Source organism: Marmota marmota, unplaced genomic scaffold (assembly GCF_001458135.2).
Source record: "Marmota marmota marmota unplaced genomic scaffold, marMar, whole genome shotgun sequence".
In the NCBI taxonomy this organism is placed as follows: Eukaryota; Metazoa; Chordata; class Mammalia; order Rodentia; family Sciuridae; genus Marmota; species Marmota marmota.
In genome coordinates this window covers 47,278,895-47,295,636 of record NW_026000005.1, presented here as the reverse complement: position 1 = coordinate 47,295,636, position 16,742 = coordinate 47,278,895, and the positions used below count along the sequence as shown (strand labels likewise).

At 59.8% G+C, this 16,742-nt stretch overlaps 2 protein-coding genes across 4 annotated transcripts; both read right to left on the bottom strand.

The window, feature by feature from the left end:
* Positions 1-2,887: 2,887 nt before the first annotated feature.
* Positions 2,888-11,098, bottom strand: Chrnd (cholinergic receptor nicotinic delta subunit). Of its 3 annotated transcripts, XM_048809002.1 has the most exons (11): positions 11,011-11,098; positions 10,603-10,748; positions 10,209-10,253; positions 9,587-9,696; positions 9,313-9,468; positions 9,041-9,150; positions 7,970-8,170; positions 6,617-6,728; positions 6,414-6,528; positions 5,029-5,439; positions 2,888-4,275 (listed from the first exon to the last, which is right to left on the bottom strand). In XM_048809002.1, the coding sequence occupies exons 1-11, from the start codon at positions 11,060-11,062 to the stop codon at positions 4,093-4,095; spliced, it is 1,641 nt and encodes a 546-aa protein (XP_048664959.1). In that variant the 5' UTR covers positions 11,063-11,098; the 3' UTR covers positions 2,888-4,092. The 3 variants fall into 3 exon arrangements, with proteins under 3 accessions (XP_048664959.1, XP_048664960.1, XP_048664961.1); XM_048809003.1 differs by lacking the exons at positions 10,209-10,253; positions 10,603-10,748; positions 11,011-11,098 and having other exon boundaries at positions 9,601-9,668; XM_048809004.1 differs by lacking the exons at positions 7,970-8,170; positions 9,041-9,150; positions 10,209-10,253; positions 10,603-10,748; positions 11,011-11,098 and having other exon boundaries at positions 9,587-9,668.
* Positions 11,099-11,434: 336 nt separating this feature from the next.
* On the bottom strand, positions 11,435-16,649 carry Prss56 (serine protease 56). The gene is made up of 13 exons (XM_048808741.1): positions 16,342-16,649; positions 15,605-15,712; positions 15,180-15,233; positions 14,888-15,077; positions 14,452-14,551; positions 14,200-14,359; positions 13,873-14,015; positions 13,476-13,638; positions 13,137-13,313; positions 12,890-13,048; positions 12,726-12,788; positions 12,278-12,384; positions 11,435-11,874 (listed from the first exon to the last, which is right to left on the bottom strand). The coding sequence occupies exons 1-13, from the start codon at positions 16,445-16,447 to the stop codon at positions 11,581-11,583; spliced, it is 1,824 nt and encodes a 607-aa protein (XP_048664698.1). The 5' UTR covers positions 16,448-16,649; the 3' UTR covers positions 11,435-11,580.
* Positions 16,650-16,742: the final 93 nt, after the last annotated feature.

The following is a 16,742-nucleotide window of genomic DNA, read 5'->3' as shown; positions in this document are numbered from 1 at the left end:
GCAGCCTTGCTCCAGCCCCTGCCTGTGGCCACCTATTCCAAGCAGATGGGTCGGCATGTCTCAGCATAAGGGCAAGAAGGAAAGTCCAGGAGCCCATAAGTGCCACCACACTTCAAGCTGCTCCTGGTATCTGGGGGACAGGGCAACAGAGGCCTTTAGGTGCCGGATGTTGCCTGTGGCACTTTAGTGTGCTGGCAATCCGGAAGTGAGGCCCAACCTGGGAGACCTGAGAGGCTGGCTCAGAACCCAGCGCCCAGGGCCTCAGGTCCCTGCTGTGCTGCCAGGTCCAGGGGATGGGGCATGGTGGTGACAGTACCGTCTTCCCAGACACCTTGGGCCTGACTTGCTTCGCCACCATGTTACCTATGGGCAGCCCATCAGCTGTCCCTGTGGTCACAGCTGCTCCTGGCCCTCCAGTTTCTTCCCCTTTTCTCTTTTCTTTCTTATATGTGTGTCGGGAGGGGAGGGGGTTCTGGGGATTTAGCCCAGGGGCACGTTTCCACTGAGCTACATTCACAGACCTTCAAATTTTATTTTGAGATAGGGTCTCACTAAGTGGCGCAGCGGGCCTAGAACTCAGCCTCCTGCCTCAGCCTCCCGATGGGCTTTGTTCTCACTGAGCATCTGTCTGTGAAACCCACCTCCTCTGGAGTCCAAAGCCAATGGCCCCTCCCACCTCTGAGACCTCTTGCCTCCCCCTGTTGCCTCCCCAGGCCTCAGACTCAATTTCTCACCTCCTCTGCAGAGCAGTACCCCCACTCCTCTGCTCCCCTCCAAGCCCACCTTCGCCAAAGACCATCAGCAGCCTTTTGGTCAGGAAGCAGTGCTGAGGTGCAGGAGCCAGGCAGATGCTGTCCCACTGTCCTTTTCCTTCCCCACAGTGTCTGGGAGGGACCGGCATGGAGACTGGATCTCACCCAGGTAGGATGGTGCTGCATCTCCTGCTTTGTGCCCTCTCTGCTCCGGAGGAGAGGGCTGAGAAGGCCTTGGCTCTTAGGATGGTGAGTCCTCTGTGAGGGGCAGCCGCCAGGGGTTGGGAGACAGGGGGGCGGGGTCAGGTGCGAAGGGCAGGGTCCACTAGGAGAAGATCACCAGTGGGCATGCTCACTGCCCCTTATCCTTTCCCACCTCCTATTACAGAGGAGGGAAAACTGGAGTCGCCCCTTGGTCCCCCCAGGCAGGACTCCCCTAGACACCAAACCTGCCACTGCTCCCTGCACTCATGTACAATGGTGCAGTATTCACACATAACCCAGGTGGTCCTCCAGGGTGCTTTCCAACATCCCTAGATTGTGCGTAACACCTCATACAGGATGAGTGATGTGCAAATATTTGTTACTCTGTATTGTTTAAGGAGTGACAAGGAAAAAAGTCTGTGTGTATATAGTATAGACAGGATTTTTTGTCTCAAATATTTTCAGCCCATGGCTGGTTGAATCCACAGATGCCACACCCATGGTGACGGTCATGGAGGGGTGCTGTACTTATTTCCCAGGCTCCCTTGCAGAATAGTGGAAGCCACGTGATGTTTTGACCAGACCAACGGGATGCTGTGGCACTTCTTGATGAACACCGCTTCATGATAAAAGGAGTCAGAAATGTCTGGCCATTTTGCTGCCTAAACATAGATGGGAAGTGTGGAGCTGTGGCAGTCAGCTTGCATCTGAGGCAACAAGCACAAGGAACAGGGCCCATGTGCTATAGAGATGGGAGCCTGAGTCCCTGAGAGCTTTGTTGGACTGCTGAGGCAATGCAGCCACCACTGCCCCTGGACTTCTATTATGTGAGAAGGAAGAAAGCTTATTTTTTTTTAAAGCTCTGGAGAGAGAACAGGGACTCCCTTTGGCTTCCAGAGAAGCTTCCCCTGAGTGTGACTTCCTGGCAGGGAAGGAGGTGGAGTACCATGTCAACCAGGGTGGACTGGTCAGGACTGGGGAAGCGGATGCTGCTGGTGAAAATGGTACAAAAGGCATCCTTTATTTTGAGACAGGGTCTCACTAAGTGACGCAGCGGGCCTAGAACTCAGCCTCCTGCCTCAGCCTCCCGATGGGCTTTGTTCTCACTGAGCATCTGTCTGTGAAACCCACTTCCCCCGGAGTTTTCAATGCCAATGGCCCCCTCCCACCTCTGAGACCTCTTGTGTGGCATTCTGGAGTTGTCTTCTGTTGAAGGTCCACAGTAATCTGAGCAGGTGACCCAGCTGAAGACACCTGGAGGCTAGACTAAGACCCACTGCTAACAGCGCCACCGTGTGGCCATGGGGAGAACTGCATTTCCCTGGATTTGGGCCCTCTTTCATCTCTGTGCAGGAATCAGGGATCCTCCCTGAATTGTTGGATGATTCTGGGGAAGGCCTGGACTTCCTGCTTGGCTGACCTGTGTGAGTTTAAACTGGTTTTCTTATTCAGAGAAAATGAAGTTTTGCACCTTGAATTTGTGGAAGGCAGAAGTAAATAGAGTCAGCTTTGGCTTTAAAGGGTCACAGCTAAAGATGGAGAAGCTCACCTGTGGCCTGCTGAGGTCACCAATCTCCTCTGAGGGAGATGGCTTGAGCCCTGACAACCCAAAGCCTGTACATAAAGGGGTGAATAATCGGCCCACTGTACCTTCCTGTCCTCTCCCTGTCACTGTGCCAGGCTTGGATGCCCGAGACCTGGGTACAGTCCTCTCACGGGAGCCCCCTGAGGCCTACAAATGAATATAAACGCCCCTACTAGCCAATTCAACTTTCCCAACACCCATGTGTGGGACTTACTACACATACATTTTACAGATGAGAAAACTGAGGCTAAGAGCTGAGTTGCAGCTCTGTCAAGGTCACACTCCTTGTGTAACAAATTATCCCAAACTCTGTCACCTACAACAACAAACATTTATTATTGCACACTGTTTTGGAGTGTTTGGAATCCAGGAGCAGCTCAGCTGGCTCAGGGGCTTTCAGGGGCCTGTGATATCTGGAGGCTTCACTGGGGCAAGAAGATCCACTTCCAAGTTCACTCAGTGGCTGTCGGCTGGAGGCCTCTGTTCTCTGCCATGTGGGCATCTCCCCAGGGCCTCAGCTTCCCAGATGGCTCCCCAGAGTGAGTTACTGTGTGTGAACGGGACTGGCTGTGCCTTTTATGACCTTATCCCAGAAGTGACCTACCATCACCTCCGCCTCATTCTGCTGGTGACACACACCAGCCAGCTTCCGGGTGGACCGGACTGCACAGGGTGTGAATGCCAGGAGGTAGGGGTCACTGGACTATCTTGGAGGTGGGCCAACCACCACTAGGGTTCCTACAGCATCAGCCTTTGGCCCTTGGGATAGGAGGCAGTGGGGTTCCCTTTGGGAGAGGATTGACACATTTAGCAAATACAAATACAGGTTGCCTGGTTAGATATGAATTTTAGATAAAAATGAATCATTGCTTAGAGTAAGTATGTCCCAAAGATTGCCTGGCAACCCTACTGTGGGGAGGAGGAGCAGCACTCATTCCAGGGGGTCCGAGATCTAGCACTCTAGGGTTATACATGGGACCTCAGGAAGACCAGGACCCTGGTGGATGGCAAGACCAGCCCTCTGACACCAGCCCCCGGCTTCCTGGAGAGACCCACAGCACCTACAGCAGAAAGGGCTAGAAAAATCACACTGGACCCTGCTGCTCCCACCCTGCAGAAGACCTCCTTCCCCAGGCCCGGGAGAGAGGAAGACACCCACCCTCGGCCCCAGCTGGGCCTTCAGAAGCCCAAGCTGAAGGTGGGGGAGCAGGGGGAGCCGGGAGCACAGGCCCAGAGTCCTGCCTGCTCTGCCCCCTTGGGGAGGGAAGGCGGAGAAGGGCACCGTCTGTGGGACCCTCACAGCACTCTTTCCCTGAGGCTGGCTGCAGTAACACCATCCTTGGTCCCTGAGCAAGCCTCCTCCTCTCCCCAAACCCTCCAGCCTACTCTACCTTCAGCCCACATAGGTGGCTCCTGCTCTTGAGCAGGGGCTGCTCCGGGCCTTGCCTTGACCTTGGCCCCAGCCTCGTAGGACAAGCAGATACAGCCCAGGGCTTGAGCTGGCCTCTCCTCTCTGACTCACTGTCCACAACGCTGCCCAGCGGGGCCACCCTAGATGAAGCGCTTGTCCTGCAGGTCATAAGAGAAGGGGTCCCCGGGGAAAGGCTGGGGTGGAGGCTGGTTGTAGGTGCCCTGCAGGAAGATCCAGGCTGTGCCTATCACCATGACGGGCGTCACCACACACAAGCACAGGCGGTCCACTGTGCGGGCCACCTGGTTCCAGCTGTCCTTCTCCTGGAGGAGGGGGCAGACACCATGAGGTGAGGAGGGTCCTCAGACTGCAGGTCTGGGGGGACCTCCAAGCAGGGCCCAGCAACAGAAGTGTTGGCCTGGCCTCCACGTGTCTGTGAGGACGTCTTGGGCTGGCAGCACATAGGACGGATGGGATGTGCTGGCATGGTCCCCAGCAAGGGCTTAGGCCCCTTGGACACAGGCAGGACTGGTCATTGTGTCTGTTGGGGGAGGAGACCACAGCCACCCTCGCTGATATACTGCAGGGTTTCAGGGGCCTGAGGACATGGGCAGGTCCCTCTGCTCTCTTGGAGTGCTCCCAGCTGCTCCTGGCAGCTCCAGGCCACAAACTGGAGACGAGACTTTCTCCAGGGAGAATTTTAAAGTTACACACAGTAAACGACCACATATGGCTGGGCCTGCCTGTGGACATCTGGCTCTGTCCGGAGTAGCAGGCTTGGGGTTGGGCAGGGACAGAAAAGGTAAGCCGTGGGAGAAAGAAGGGACCCAAGAAATGCTCAGAGTATGGCCTGGCCAGGGCGGGACCATGGAGCCATGTGTGTCCCTGCGGATGCCTGGCCGGTGTGCTGCTTGGGCAGCTAGACAGGAATACAGGCCTGGGATCCGTACCCACCATGGACTCCCCCATCGAAGTCGGGGTGTGGATGTGGGGGGAGCAGCACCTCTTAAGGCAGGACACGCTCGATCAGCCAGTGCGCTACGTGGACACTGTGCGCTGCAGCCCGCGCCCCTCACCTCGTTGTAACTGTTCTGATCTTTCATGTGGTTAACGATGAAGTTTGCCCCCTCCACAGCGGGCTTCAGCTCACTGAAGAGCTCCTGCTGGGCTTGCTCAGAGCTTGCTGGGGGCCTGCCTGTGGACATGAGCCAAAGGGCATGTGTGAGGCCTGCCCTGTCACCTTCCATAGATGGCCCATGCCCCAAAGCCACCAAGGACCCACGGGCAGTGGTGAGGCGCCGGGCCAGCCCATGCCGCTCGGACTGCTTCTCAAACATGAGGTCACTGCGGGACTTGAGTGAGAAGTACTCCTCAGCCTTGGAGATGTAGCCCAGGGAGCTGCTCCTCCGGATCAAGGCCCCGGGGCTGGGCCCGTCCTCTGCCGGCCGGGACATGTGCAGGAGCTCTGGCAGGGTCTCCAGGAAGAGCTTCCGTGGCCCAGAGGATACAAGAAAGGCTGCTTCACAAATGCAGGGTGACCTTCACACTCCCTCATACTTGTGTCTCCCATTTCTGGCTGCCACAAGCTGCTCCTTCCCCTGACCCTGTCACTTATTTCCCTAATCCCCTACTAAATTTCCCCTCATTACTCACAGCACAGAGCAAAACTTGGTCACTGAAAATAAATACTACCAACAAAACAGCAAGATCAATGCCCCAAATGCTGAGCTCTTCCCTTTAAATACTTAAAGATGCAAAGAGTCGTAGGCCGTCCCAGAACAGCCTGATGGCCCTGCAGTGCCTAAGAGGCAAGGACAGCCCTGTCCTGAGCACCTGCACCCCAGTCTCCACCTTCTTCTTTTTTCTCTCTTTATTTTTTTGGAACTGGGGATTGAACCAGGGGTGCTTTACTCCTGAGCTACATCCCCAGCCCTTATTATTTTTGTTTTGAGACAGGGTCTAAGTGGCCCAAGCTGGCCTTGACCTTGTGACCCTCCTGCCTCAGCCTCCTGAGTAGCTGGGATTATAAGCATGCGCCACAATGCCTGGCAGCCGGATAAATTTTTACAGTTGCATTCAATTGTGTAGTCACCACCCAGACACAATAGCAAGCATTGTCCCCAAAGATGCCTCTCTCTCAATCCCTTCCCACCCGAGGGAGCCACCATCCCGACTTCTATCATCAAAGCCGGGTTTGGAAGGGCTGCAGATGTAGCTCAGTGGTACTGGGCTTGCCTAGCCTGCCTGAAGCCTGGGTTCAACCCCCAGTGCCACAAGAGAAAAAGAAAAAGACTGTTTTTGCCTGTTCTTAAGCGTCAGAGAAAGCCCACCCGGCTGCGTGCTTCCCTGCCTGGCCTCTCAGGGTTCGGCCTGCAGCGGAGGCTGGCGCCGCCCCTGTTTGACCCCTCTCCTGAGCTTGGCCCTGCACCACTTCCAGCTGTTGGCTGTGACCAGCACTCACCTTCTTGACGCCCTCGGACAGCACGTGGGTGCTGGGTGTTCGGAAGTGGATGTTGAGGGTGATGACACAGATCACCACCACCATGGTAACGAGGACCATGCCAAAGAGCAGGAACCTGTGGGCAACAGGCAGCCTGGAGCCTGGGGGCGGCGGGCACACAGGGCCAGGCCGGGAGTGGGCGAAGCCAGGCGTGGGCCACTCACTTGCCAATGAGGGGGATGGCCATGGACGTGGCAGGCAGCCGCTTGGAGATGAGCAGCAGGAAGACAGACTGGGCCAGGAGCACCGAGATGGCCACGGACGTCTTCTCGCCACCTGGGGAGCCAGATTTGGCTGGAACCCTAGACCTCCAGCCACAGGGCCCACCACAGTGGCTCTGCCACCACTGTTCACAAGGCCATGGTGACTGATCAACATCAGGCTGTGGCTCTGCAGTGCCTGGGCTCAGATCCCAGCTCTGCCACTTACTGGTGGGATGGCCTGGAACAAGTAGCCTAACTGCTCTGTGCCTGTTTTCTCAACACTCACGGGAGTGTCAATACCAGGCAAGTGCTGAATGGATGCTAGTTGTCACCAGGTGCCATGGCACCTGCCTGGAATCCCAGTGGCTAGGGAGGCTGAGACAGGAGGATAGCCAGTTCGAGGCTGGCAAGACCCAGTTTCAAAAAAAAAAAGAAAGGCTGGGGGTGTAGCACAGTGGTGCAGTACCCCTGGGTTCCACCCCTAGCACTGCAAAACAAAACAAACCCCCAACCATCACTGCTAGCCCAGCCCCTGACACCCCGCTACCCCTCTGAATCACAGAGCTGCGTGTGTCGCCCTCCTTCAGAAAGCTCTGGGACATCTGCACAGCACACGATGACACCCCACATGCCACCCTTCCAGCAAGGACCCAGCCAGCACTGCCCTGCCCTGCCCTTCCCACCTGAGCTCCTGGGCAGGAGGGTCACATGTGCCCCAGCCCCGCCCCTCCCCCCTGCACCTGCTCCCACAGTGGTCCTGTCTGGCAAAACTCCACCTCCTCCGGGAACCCTGCCCCTACCACCATTTAGAATGGTCCCCCAGTAGGGCCACCACCCAGGCCTGTGGCTTCACCGTCTGCCACAGGCAGGCAGGCACTGGGTGGCTCATGGTGAATGTCCTGAAATTGTAAAATTACTGCTTCCTGGAGCCACAGGAGCCCAGGCTGATCTTCTGCTCCCGCATCCCAGCCTCCCAGAGGCCCCTGGCCCACTCATTGGGTCAACAGCTGTGGCCTCTTGGATGCCAGGCCCAAAGCAGTGACCCTGACAGGCCTGGTCTCTGCCTGGCCACTCTCCCGGGGCCCCTGGAAAGCTTCTTGAGAGAGGCAGAGTGGGCCCCTGCCCTGGGCACTGGGGCTCTCAGTGGGCCATGGGCCTCCCCCCAGCTGGCCTCCTGGCCCTCAGGCCGGGTGCCCCAGGCAGGGCCTCCAGGAGTGACACCTTGTGGCCCCGGGGGAAACAAGGAGGCAGTGCTGGAAGGCCCTCGCCCCAGAGGCCTCAGGGGGCCTGGGTGTGGCCGGGCGGGGAGCTCACAGTCGGCCGGCAGGTAGAAGACCAGGTTGATCATGAAGGAGATGAGCACGCAGGGCACCAGGATGTTGATGACGTAGAACAGCGGCTTGCGGCGGATGATGAGGTAGAAGGTGACATCCTGGCGGCTGGTGCTGTCCAGCGAGGCACTGGGGTCCACGTTGACCCTGGCTGGCCGGTGCACTATCTCCCACTCCCCGTTCTCTGAGGGTGGACATTGACACCTTGGGATCAGGCCAGGTGNGGGGGGGGGGGGGGGGGGGGGGGGGGGGGGGGGGGGGGGGGGGGGGGGGGGGGGGGGGGGGGGGGGGGGGGGGGGGGGGGTCCCAGGGACTGGGGCCTCAGGGGCAGGATGAGAGCTGGTGGAGTCAGGGGCCCGGGGCGCAGGGTCAGAGGTGGGGAGGCGTGGAGGTCTCAGGTTGTGTTGGTGGGTGTCTGTCCCCAGGGGACGTTTTCTCTGTGACTGTTTTTTTCCCCTCTGGGAAAAATTGAAGCTGAGGCCAAACAGAGTCAATAAGGAGCGCGTCTCAGCTAGACTGTGTGCAGCTGGAGTAAAAAAGACTTCCCAGCTATTGCGCATGTCAAAAGGAAACTCAGTTGACGTCAACCGGGCCTCTCCTCCCCCTGGGTCTTGAGGATAACAGGGCCTCCCTTGATGTCCCAGCCTTGAGATGGGCAGGACCCTATGGTCAGGGGTAAGTAGTGGGCCCCATAGATCTGAGCCTGGTCAAGACAGGGGGTGGGGGTGACAGTCACCCCATCGGGTGTCACAGCCCACTCCCCCACCACACCCCTGGGGTGTCCACCAACCACCCCTCCTGTGGGCCACACCCGTCCTCAGCGACCCCTGCTGCACCCAGAAGAGTATTCTGCCCTGGGTGGGGCAGCGGCTGTCCCCGCTCAGCTCTGCCGCTGGGTGTCCTGTGTGATACTGGGTGTGTGGTCCTCCAAGGGTCGGATGTGTCTGTCGTGAGCGACCGAGTCCTAGGTGTGTGGCTGAGAGGTGTCGGTGGGTCTGTGTCTACTCCTGAGTGTGTCACAGGGCCTCCCCACACCCCGCGCTGCTCCCAGCACCTGTGAAGCCCTCCGGGTCGATGATGATCCACTCCACGGGGTAAGCGCGGCCATCCTCCTCCTCCTGCTTCAGGCTCAGGGTGATCTCCTTGGCCGTGTACTTGAGTGAACTGGGGAGAGCAATGGACAGAGGGTGACCTGCAGCCGCAGTGGGCCAGTGAGGTGAGAGGGTTAGAACAGAGGGCCACTGTGGGTGGGTGGGGGTTGATCATTCACCTCCTCCAGCCTGCCCAGGGGGCCCTGGCGGTGAGGGGCTAGAGAGGTGGGCGCACCTGAACTTAAGGGAGCAGTTCTGCCAGTCGAAGGGGAAGTAGGTGACAGAGATGGGGCAGGAGGAGCGGAAGATGGCGGGAGGCAGCCAGTACACATAGCCCGAGTTGAAGACCAGCACATTGCAGGAGTAGGAAATCTGGAAGGAGCCGTCATTGCTGGGGACAGGGACACATGTCACTGTGAGCACTGACAAGCTCAGACCTGGCAGGGTTGGGGAGAACTTGGGGCTGGAGGAGAGGGGAGAATGCCTAGGAAAGGGAGGCGCCACTCAACTTATTCTCCAGCACAATCTCGGGAAGCCACAGCATGTCAGGGGGCAGGCGCAGGACACTGATGTTCCCAAATTCTTCAGCATCCCACTGTAGCCGGCTGTCTGTCCAGCCCTGGAAGCCCAAAAAGCATGTCAGCAGTGGGTTCTGCTGCTGTCCAGCCTTCCTCATCACTCCCACTTCCACCAGGAAAGACTGAACAGGACCTGGGAGCTGTGGCAGATGAGGAGGGAGGCAGGTAAAAAGTGAGGACTCAGGTCTGTCACGAACAGCTGTTTACAATGTGCACTACACAATGTAAGGAGTATTATTTCCTATTTGTTTCTGTATTAGGAACTTCTGAGAGCTCTGACACTTTTATTAAGAGTGTCTTGTAATAAAAATCAGAGTAGAGTGACAATTTCCCCAAAGATCCATTCTAATCTTCTTGAAATTGCCATCAGAGCTAGCAGGGGTCTAGGTGGGAGAGAAGGGCATCTGGGCCTGGGGTCTCTCTGTAGGGAGGCACTAAGCCCTTCTGGGAGACAGTATCCAGGGCAAACTAGAGGTCCCCTAGTGGGAGAGAGCACAGGGGACCCTGGGCCCTGGACCCCCACTCCTGGCCCTGAGGGGGGCATTCTCCTTACGTGCTCTATCCAGACGTTGGTAGTGAGGGTCTCCTCCACTTCTTTCTGGAATCAGACAGGAGGGCTGTCTGTCAAAGGGACACGTCTCTACCTGCTGCGCACATCCACCCGGTACCTCATGTGGCTGCAACCAGGGAACCCTGGCAGCCAGGCCCTCAGGGGTGGGTAGGCAGGCCAGGGAGCAGGAGGGCAGGTCATGGGTGTGGCATGGTAGCCACAGAACTGAAGCTGGAGGGGAAGGGACACCAGCCTTGGAGTGCTGGAAGCACACAGGGCTTGGGGGTGACAGTGTGTCTCCAGGGAGGAAGCTGCCCTAGGTGAGCTTCCTCCACGGCTATCCAGCACTGGAGAAGCTACCCTCCTTCCCCAGCCCAGCCCAGGAGGGGCCTCTTACCAGGGAGATGAGGTTGGAGAGAGTGAGAGCCAGAGAGACGTCCACACTCTCCTCTTTGCGGGTCACGGGCCGGAGCTCCTTGTTGTAGCCCTTCTCCGTGAACAGGTGCCTGATCAGCCGTTCCTCCTCGTTCAGGCCCCAGCTGCCTGGGGAGGGCCAGGGATGGCAACCGGGCACTGGGCAGGGGGCCCAGGAAGGAAGCGGCCCTGAGATCCTGTTGGGCCATCGGGCTGGGCTGAACAGAGGGGATCCAACCACCTCCTGGGCATGGGGACCCTGGAGGTCGGCCCCTCCCAGGCAGACATGGCAGAGTGGGAGTGGGAATTGGGCATGATCCCAAGCAGGGGGCCATGCAGGGGGAGTCCAGGTGGGTGCACGAGGGACCCCAGGGTGGGGTGATGCCCTTACCACACACCACCAAGGTGGCCAGCAGCCCCAGTGTCAGCACAGGGCCCTCCATCCTGTCCCCTTGTCTGTGTGTGCCCTGCAGGGCTGTGGAATGAGGGCAGAAAGCAGAGGGGACAGGTGCAGGGTGGGGGTGGGGGCCCAGGGGAAGAGGCAGCCGGAAATGCAATCTGACACCTCAAGGCAGGTGATGAGGGGGTGGGAGTGGTGAGACACTAGTCAGCCGTGGACGGGAGTGGTGACAGGCAGGCCAGCTGCCGCCTCCCAGGAGACAGAGTGTATGCTCAGACAGGGGCTTAGCAGCCCCTTCTCCCATTTCTCTGTGATCTCTGCCAACTGCTCCCAGAAACTCTGCCCACCCCCAGATCTAATGCCCACCCACTGCTTCCCCAGCCAAGAAAGCTCCAAATAGTCTCCACAGAATATAAATAACATTTATTAAAGCAGCGGCAATTCTCTGATGGCACTCCTGGGAAGACCCAGTACCCCACCCGCCCCGTGCCAAAGGGGGCGGTGAGTTTGTTGGCTTGTTGCGATGATTCCTGCCTCCCTCAGCCCGGGAGCAGCAGGTCCTCACCACGGCTGCCTGGCAGGGGGAACCTGAGGGTGGAGTGCGTGGTGTTCCTTCCTCCCCAGCCCTGGATCCGGCCTCACACCCATCTGGGGCTCCTCGGGCTCTCCCTCTGCCAGGGCAGCCAGGCGGAAGGCCTGCAGGGCCTCCACCAATAGCCTGGGGAGGCTTCGAGCCAGTGTGGCCCGCTCTAGGCCCACCAGGCCACTGAAGACCACGCGCCGGCCTCCCAGGCCTGCCCGCACCCAGGCTCTGAAGAGCCCAGTCAGTGTCTTGGAGCCCAGATCTGCCAGCACCTGTAGAGGACGAGGTAATCAGGGACCCAGAAACCCAGGCCCAAGTAGGCAATGGGAGTCAGCCCCTCCCCCTGGACTCCAGAAACTCACCAGACTCAGGCCTGGCTGATTTCTACCCAGTGGCACCCCCATGCGCCCTCACCCCACGCCTCTCCACTCCCTCTGCTTATACCCACCATGCCCCAGCGCACACACAGTGGTCCCCCATCCACTTCCCTGGGCCCCCCTGGGGGCGGGGCAGGGGCATTCCGGGCTGGGGGCTGGGTTTTGTCTCCTGCAGTGGGGTGAATGTCCCTCCTTCCTCCACCTGTCAGGGCTGGACTCTGTTCCTCTGTCTCAGGGCCCGCATCATGCCAGCCTTCCCACGTCACCATGAAGGAGTCTAGGAAGCCTGGGGACCTACCTCCTGAAAGTTCATGGCCAGGTGCTCTGAGGGGACCTGCAGGATCCAGGCATGAGCCCCCTGAAGGGCAGCCAACTTCTGTCTCAGGGGCTCCAGCCCAGGGCAGCCTGCACAGAGGGGAGAGGCCTTGGAATAACAGGGAGTCGGCCTCCCGCCCAGGGTCAGGGTCCGGGGGCAGCCATCCTCTGCTCAGTACAGGTGGGAAGCTGAGGCTCGGAGAGCTTAAACACCCACGCAAGGAGGAGTAGCTCTTTGACGCCGATGAGGACCCAAAGCCATAATTCTCCGCTTAACTCGTCCGCCCCACCGGGACCAAGGGGAGAGAGAGCCTGCGACGTTGCCGGATGGGGAACCCCTCCTAGCACAGAATTCCACGCCTGAAGCCCCTCTGGGCTCCGCTGGCCCCGAGGCTGCACCCCTCGGGAAGGCCGGCAGGGGGCGTCCTTACTGTTCGTCGCCCCGCGCTGCTCTGGCCTCGGCTTCTGGAACCACACTCCCGTAGCCCTGGATCCTGGGGAAGGCAGGGTTAGGGGACCTGTCAGCTGGAGAAAGCGGCTCCGCCGCGCAGGACTGGGGCCCAGGGCCGGGGCGGGGCTGGAGGGCGCGGGGTACCTGAGTGTAGCCGCTGCTCGAGGACGGGGTGCCGCGGAGGCCGCCGGAGCCACAGAGCCGGGAGAGCCAGGGCGGGGGTCAGACGCCGCAGCCCAGGGCGCACCAGTTCCTGGGCGCCCCGCAGCAGGCCCAGCAGCGTATGCGCCAGAGAGCGCAGCTCTGCGGGAAGGACAAGGGTCTGAGTGGCGGTCAGAGGCGGCCAGGCCTCCCGTCCCAGGCGCTGCCCCTGCCGGGGGAACCGACTCACCGCATCGCCGTCGGCGTTGAAGGCACTGCTGGTGAGCCAAGCGCGCACAGGCGCCGTCGGATCCCGGGCACAGCCGGGCGTAGAAGGCACAGAGCCGGGCGGCGTCTGCCAGTCGCTCCTCCGACGGGTCCCAGGTCAGAAGCTCTCTGCAGCTGGGCTCACGAGTGGAGGAAGCGGCTGCAGGCGGGGCAGAGGCCAGCTCACCCTATGTTTGCTCCCAGCCCTCGGTGCAGCCCTTTGGGAGCTAGGGACCAACGCTAGGGTGAGGAGGGGGCAGACTTGTCCCAGGGCTGTTCGCGGGGCACTGTGGGGAGGAGGGAATTGGAAGGGGGCGCTCACCGCTCATCTGCTCCAGGAGCCAGTCTTTGAACACAGCCACACGGGTGTAGACCCCAGGTTTCCCTGGCTCCCCGCAGCCGTCTCCCCAGGAGGTGACTCCAAAGAGTACCTCCCTGGGGTGGGGGCCAGGCTCCGAACAGGTTAGGGGCCCTCCAGAGTCACCCTGGGGTACAGGAGAGAGCTCCAAAAGGAAGAGCTCACTGCATTCACCACCACCCCAAGCCCACCTTACACCTGGAAGGGTCTGTCTGCTCTGAGCTCTTTTGTACCCATTTTAGCTATAAGGACATAATTGCTCAGAGAAACTGAGTGATAGCAGTTTTCCAGGAGGAAAGGAGGCCATCCTGCCCCTGCAAAGCCGCCCAAGCCAAGCCCTCCAATCAGTCTGGGCTCATACCTGGCATGAGTCGATGCCCCCGGCCAGGTAACCGGCACAGAGCATGGTGCTGGGGCGCAGCCCAGGCCCCAGAGCTCTTTGGCAAGTGTCGGCGCTGAGCAGGGGGACGCGGGCCTCCCTCACCGCCTCAGCTTCAGGCCCGTCTACAGGGAAGAGGGAAGGGGTTCAGGGTTGGGGCCCTTCCCATTGCCCTCTTTGATTCCTTCCCTTAAGACTGGGCAATAATTTGCCGTGTGCCTTTACACTCTGGCCTCCCAAACTCCATCCCCTCGGCCCTCATTCTTCCCACACACACCTTGGCTCATCCCCGCCTTGCCCGCTCAGTACCTTCGAAGAGGGCTCCCCAGCCCGCAATGGCGCAAGCGGTGCCGGCTGGGGGCTCCCGGGACCCCTGGGGCAGGCACACGGGGCGCGCGGGACCCGCGGGGTTCACCGGCGTCCACAACTGAACCAGGGCCAGGTCATTGTGGAAGGTCTGCGGGTCAAACTGGGATGGGACGAGGGAGTAGTAGCACAATGTCAAGGAAGATGGAATTGGGGTCCTGTTTCCAGCTCCGGGCTTGGGGACTGATCTCTCACCTTGGGGTGGGGCAAGATGCGGTTCACTGGCACCTCCTGGGCTTGCTCCCCCCGGGTCCCCTCAGCCAGCATCACAGTCCAGAGAAGCTCATTCGAAGCGCTGCAGAGTGAGCGGGACTGATCACAGCAAGGACAAGGACGCAGGAGGCCCCTTGGAGCGCCTGACCCTCACCGAGCGCACCCGCACCACCCAGCAACCCTGGCTGATCCTCCTCAGGGTGGGGCGGGGGTAGGGAAGGCGGGAGGGCCATCCTCCAGGTAAGGTCAATGCCCTGGGCTGGGGTCTGCATGCTGGCTTGTCTGGTGCCGGCTCCTTGAACCTGGACAGGCCTCCGCCAGGGGGCAGCAGAGACCGGCTCTCTCTCAAGTCTTCTGGCTAGTCCCGGACCCACGGTTGGGGACTTAGGTCTGCAGGTGCCGAGGAACACCAACATACCCCACAAAGCAATGCGCCGCTGTGAGCACCCAAGACGCTGCCACTAGGACACCGCCGCACAGAGGCTGCCCGCCGAGTTGCAACCTCACTAGCCAGGGCCAGGCCCCGGGGGGAGCCGCGCTGCCCCCCACTATGCGTCCATGAGCCCGCGACACGTTGGCAGCTCCAGGGCTCCTTTCACCACATGACCCTAGAAAGGCAGAAGTAACATCGTGAGGGACAACTTCAAGCTGTCCTCACGTAGAGGCCCACCCTGCTCTTTGCCCTGCCCCCTGAGCCTTTTTAGCCTCACCTGGTTCAGGTGGGTCCTGGAGGAGGGGTGCTTGAGGCCTGGGGTGTCCAGGTCCTGCTGAGAAACAGCCTTTTGAACCTCACTGCCACCCTCTTGTGGCTCCTCCTCCCTAGGCAGGGCCTGAGCGCCCTCTGCTCTTCTACCTGCTTTGCACCCCACCTGCTAGCCCACAGGTTCTCAGCAGCCATGAATCTCTCACCAGTCACAGGTGAGTCCAGCCTGTTCCCACCTCCTGCCTTTCCATATGCTGCGCCCCAAGCTGGTATGCCCTTTCCACTTGGAGAGAACTCTATAAGTAGTGTGGTTCCAGCCCCAGCAGTGTCTGTCCCCAAGAGAGGGGGGTCTGAAGATAAGGGAGAGGGATGACAGAGAGAGCCCAGGGTAATGAGTGCAGTTCAGGGTAATGAGGGGCGTGAGTAGCCCACCTCTGCAGGTGTGCAGTCTGTGCTGAATCTCCATCTCCACCCGCTTCACTGCCCACTGGGCATTCCTCTGGGCAGCCTGCAGTGCCTGGGTCCCCTGGGCTGACAGAACTGCTGGGACATGGACACAAAATTAAGCATGGTTGGGGCAGAGTCTTAGTCTGCCCCAGCCCTGAGCCCTGCCTTGGGGGACCACAGGGAAGCAGGCTGGGCTACCAGAGGGCCTGGGGGTGGGGGGGGGGAAGGAATGCTCCAGGGCCCCAGGCCCAAGCCTCAAAGCAGATGGTCTCAGATTCTCAGCCTGAGATATCTCCTTAATTCAAATAAACTGGTTGGAATCTCTCAAAAGCACTTGTCCTTAAAAACATAGGAGGAAAACCATCACCCCAAGATATAAATATCCCAGAACTCAGGCAGATCAACAGGAAGCGGCTGTGGTTCACCTGCCCGCGTTTGGGCCCAGACAGCCGAAGTGCTCTGCAGCACTTTCCTGCTGTCTGCTAGGTCTGGAGCCTTCTCCTGATGCCTTTGGCATCGCTCTCCAGCTCTGCTCCCCCGCCAGCCTATCTGCTCCTCCTCTCCTCTCTGTATCTCAGTTCCTGGCCCCTTCTCTCAGGAGGTGGGGAGAAGTCACCAAAGGCCTTGATGAGGGGGTGACAGGTTTGCCTTCCACACCAGGAACCCCACTTCCTCTATGCCCCTCCCACCTCAGTCGCTCCCCCAGACCAGCCCAGGCTCACCTTGCAGGGTGCTGGGGGGCAGGCGCATGTAGAGTGGGTGCCCATAGGCAGACCAGGGGTCTGGGCGGGGCGGTAGCAGCAGCAGCAGCAGCGCAGCCAGCAGCATGGTGACCAGGAGCTGGGGCAGGAGACCCCGTCCTCTTTCCTCTGGGGCCTACCCTGCCCGTGCTTATCCTGTCTGCCACCCACTGCCTTTCTGCCCCTGGGCACAGAATTTTTGTCCTTCAAATCATCTGACCCTGTTCCTTACATCAAAATTCCCCACTTCCCCTGGTCTGTGCCTCACCTGGCCCTCACCTCCTAGGAGCCCGCAGGGAAATGGGGCTGTGGGGGCTATATAGAGGACAGAAGGGGGAGGGCGGCCAGGACTGGGGGAGGGAATGAGGTAGTGGGCTCGACCC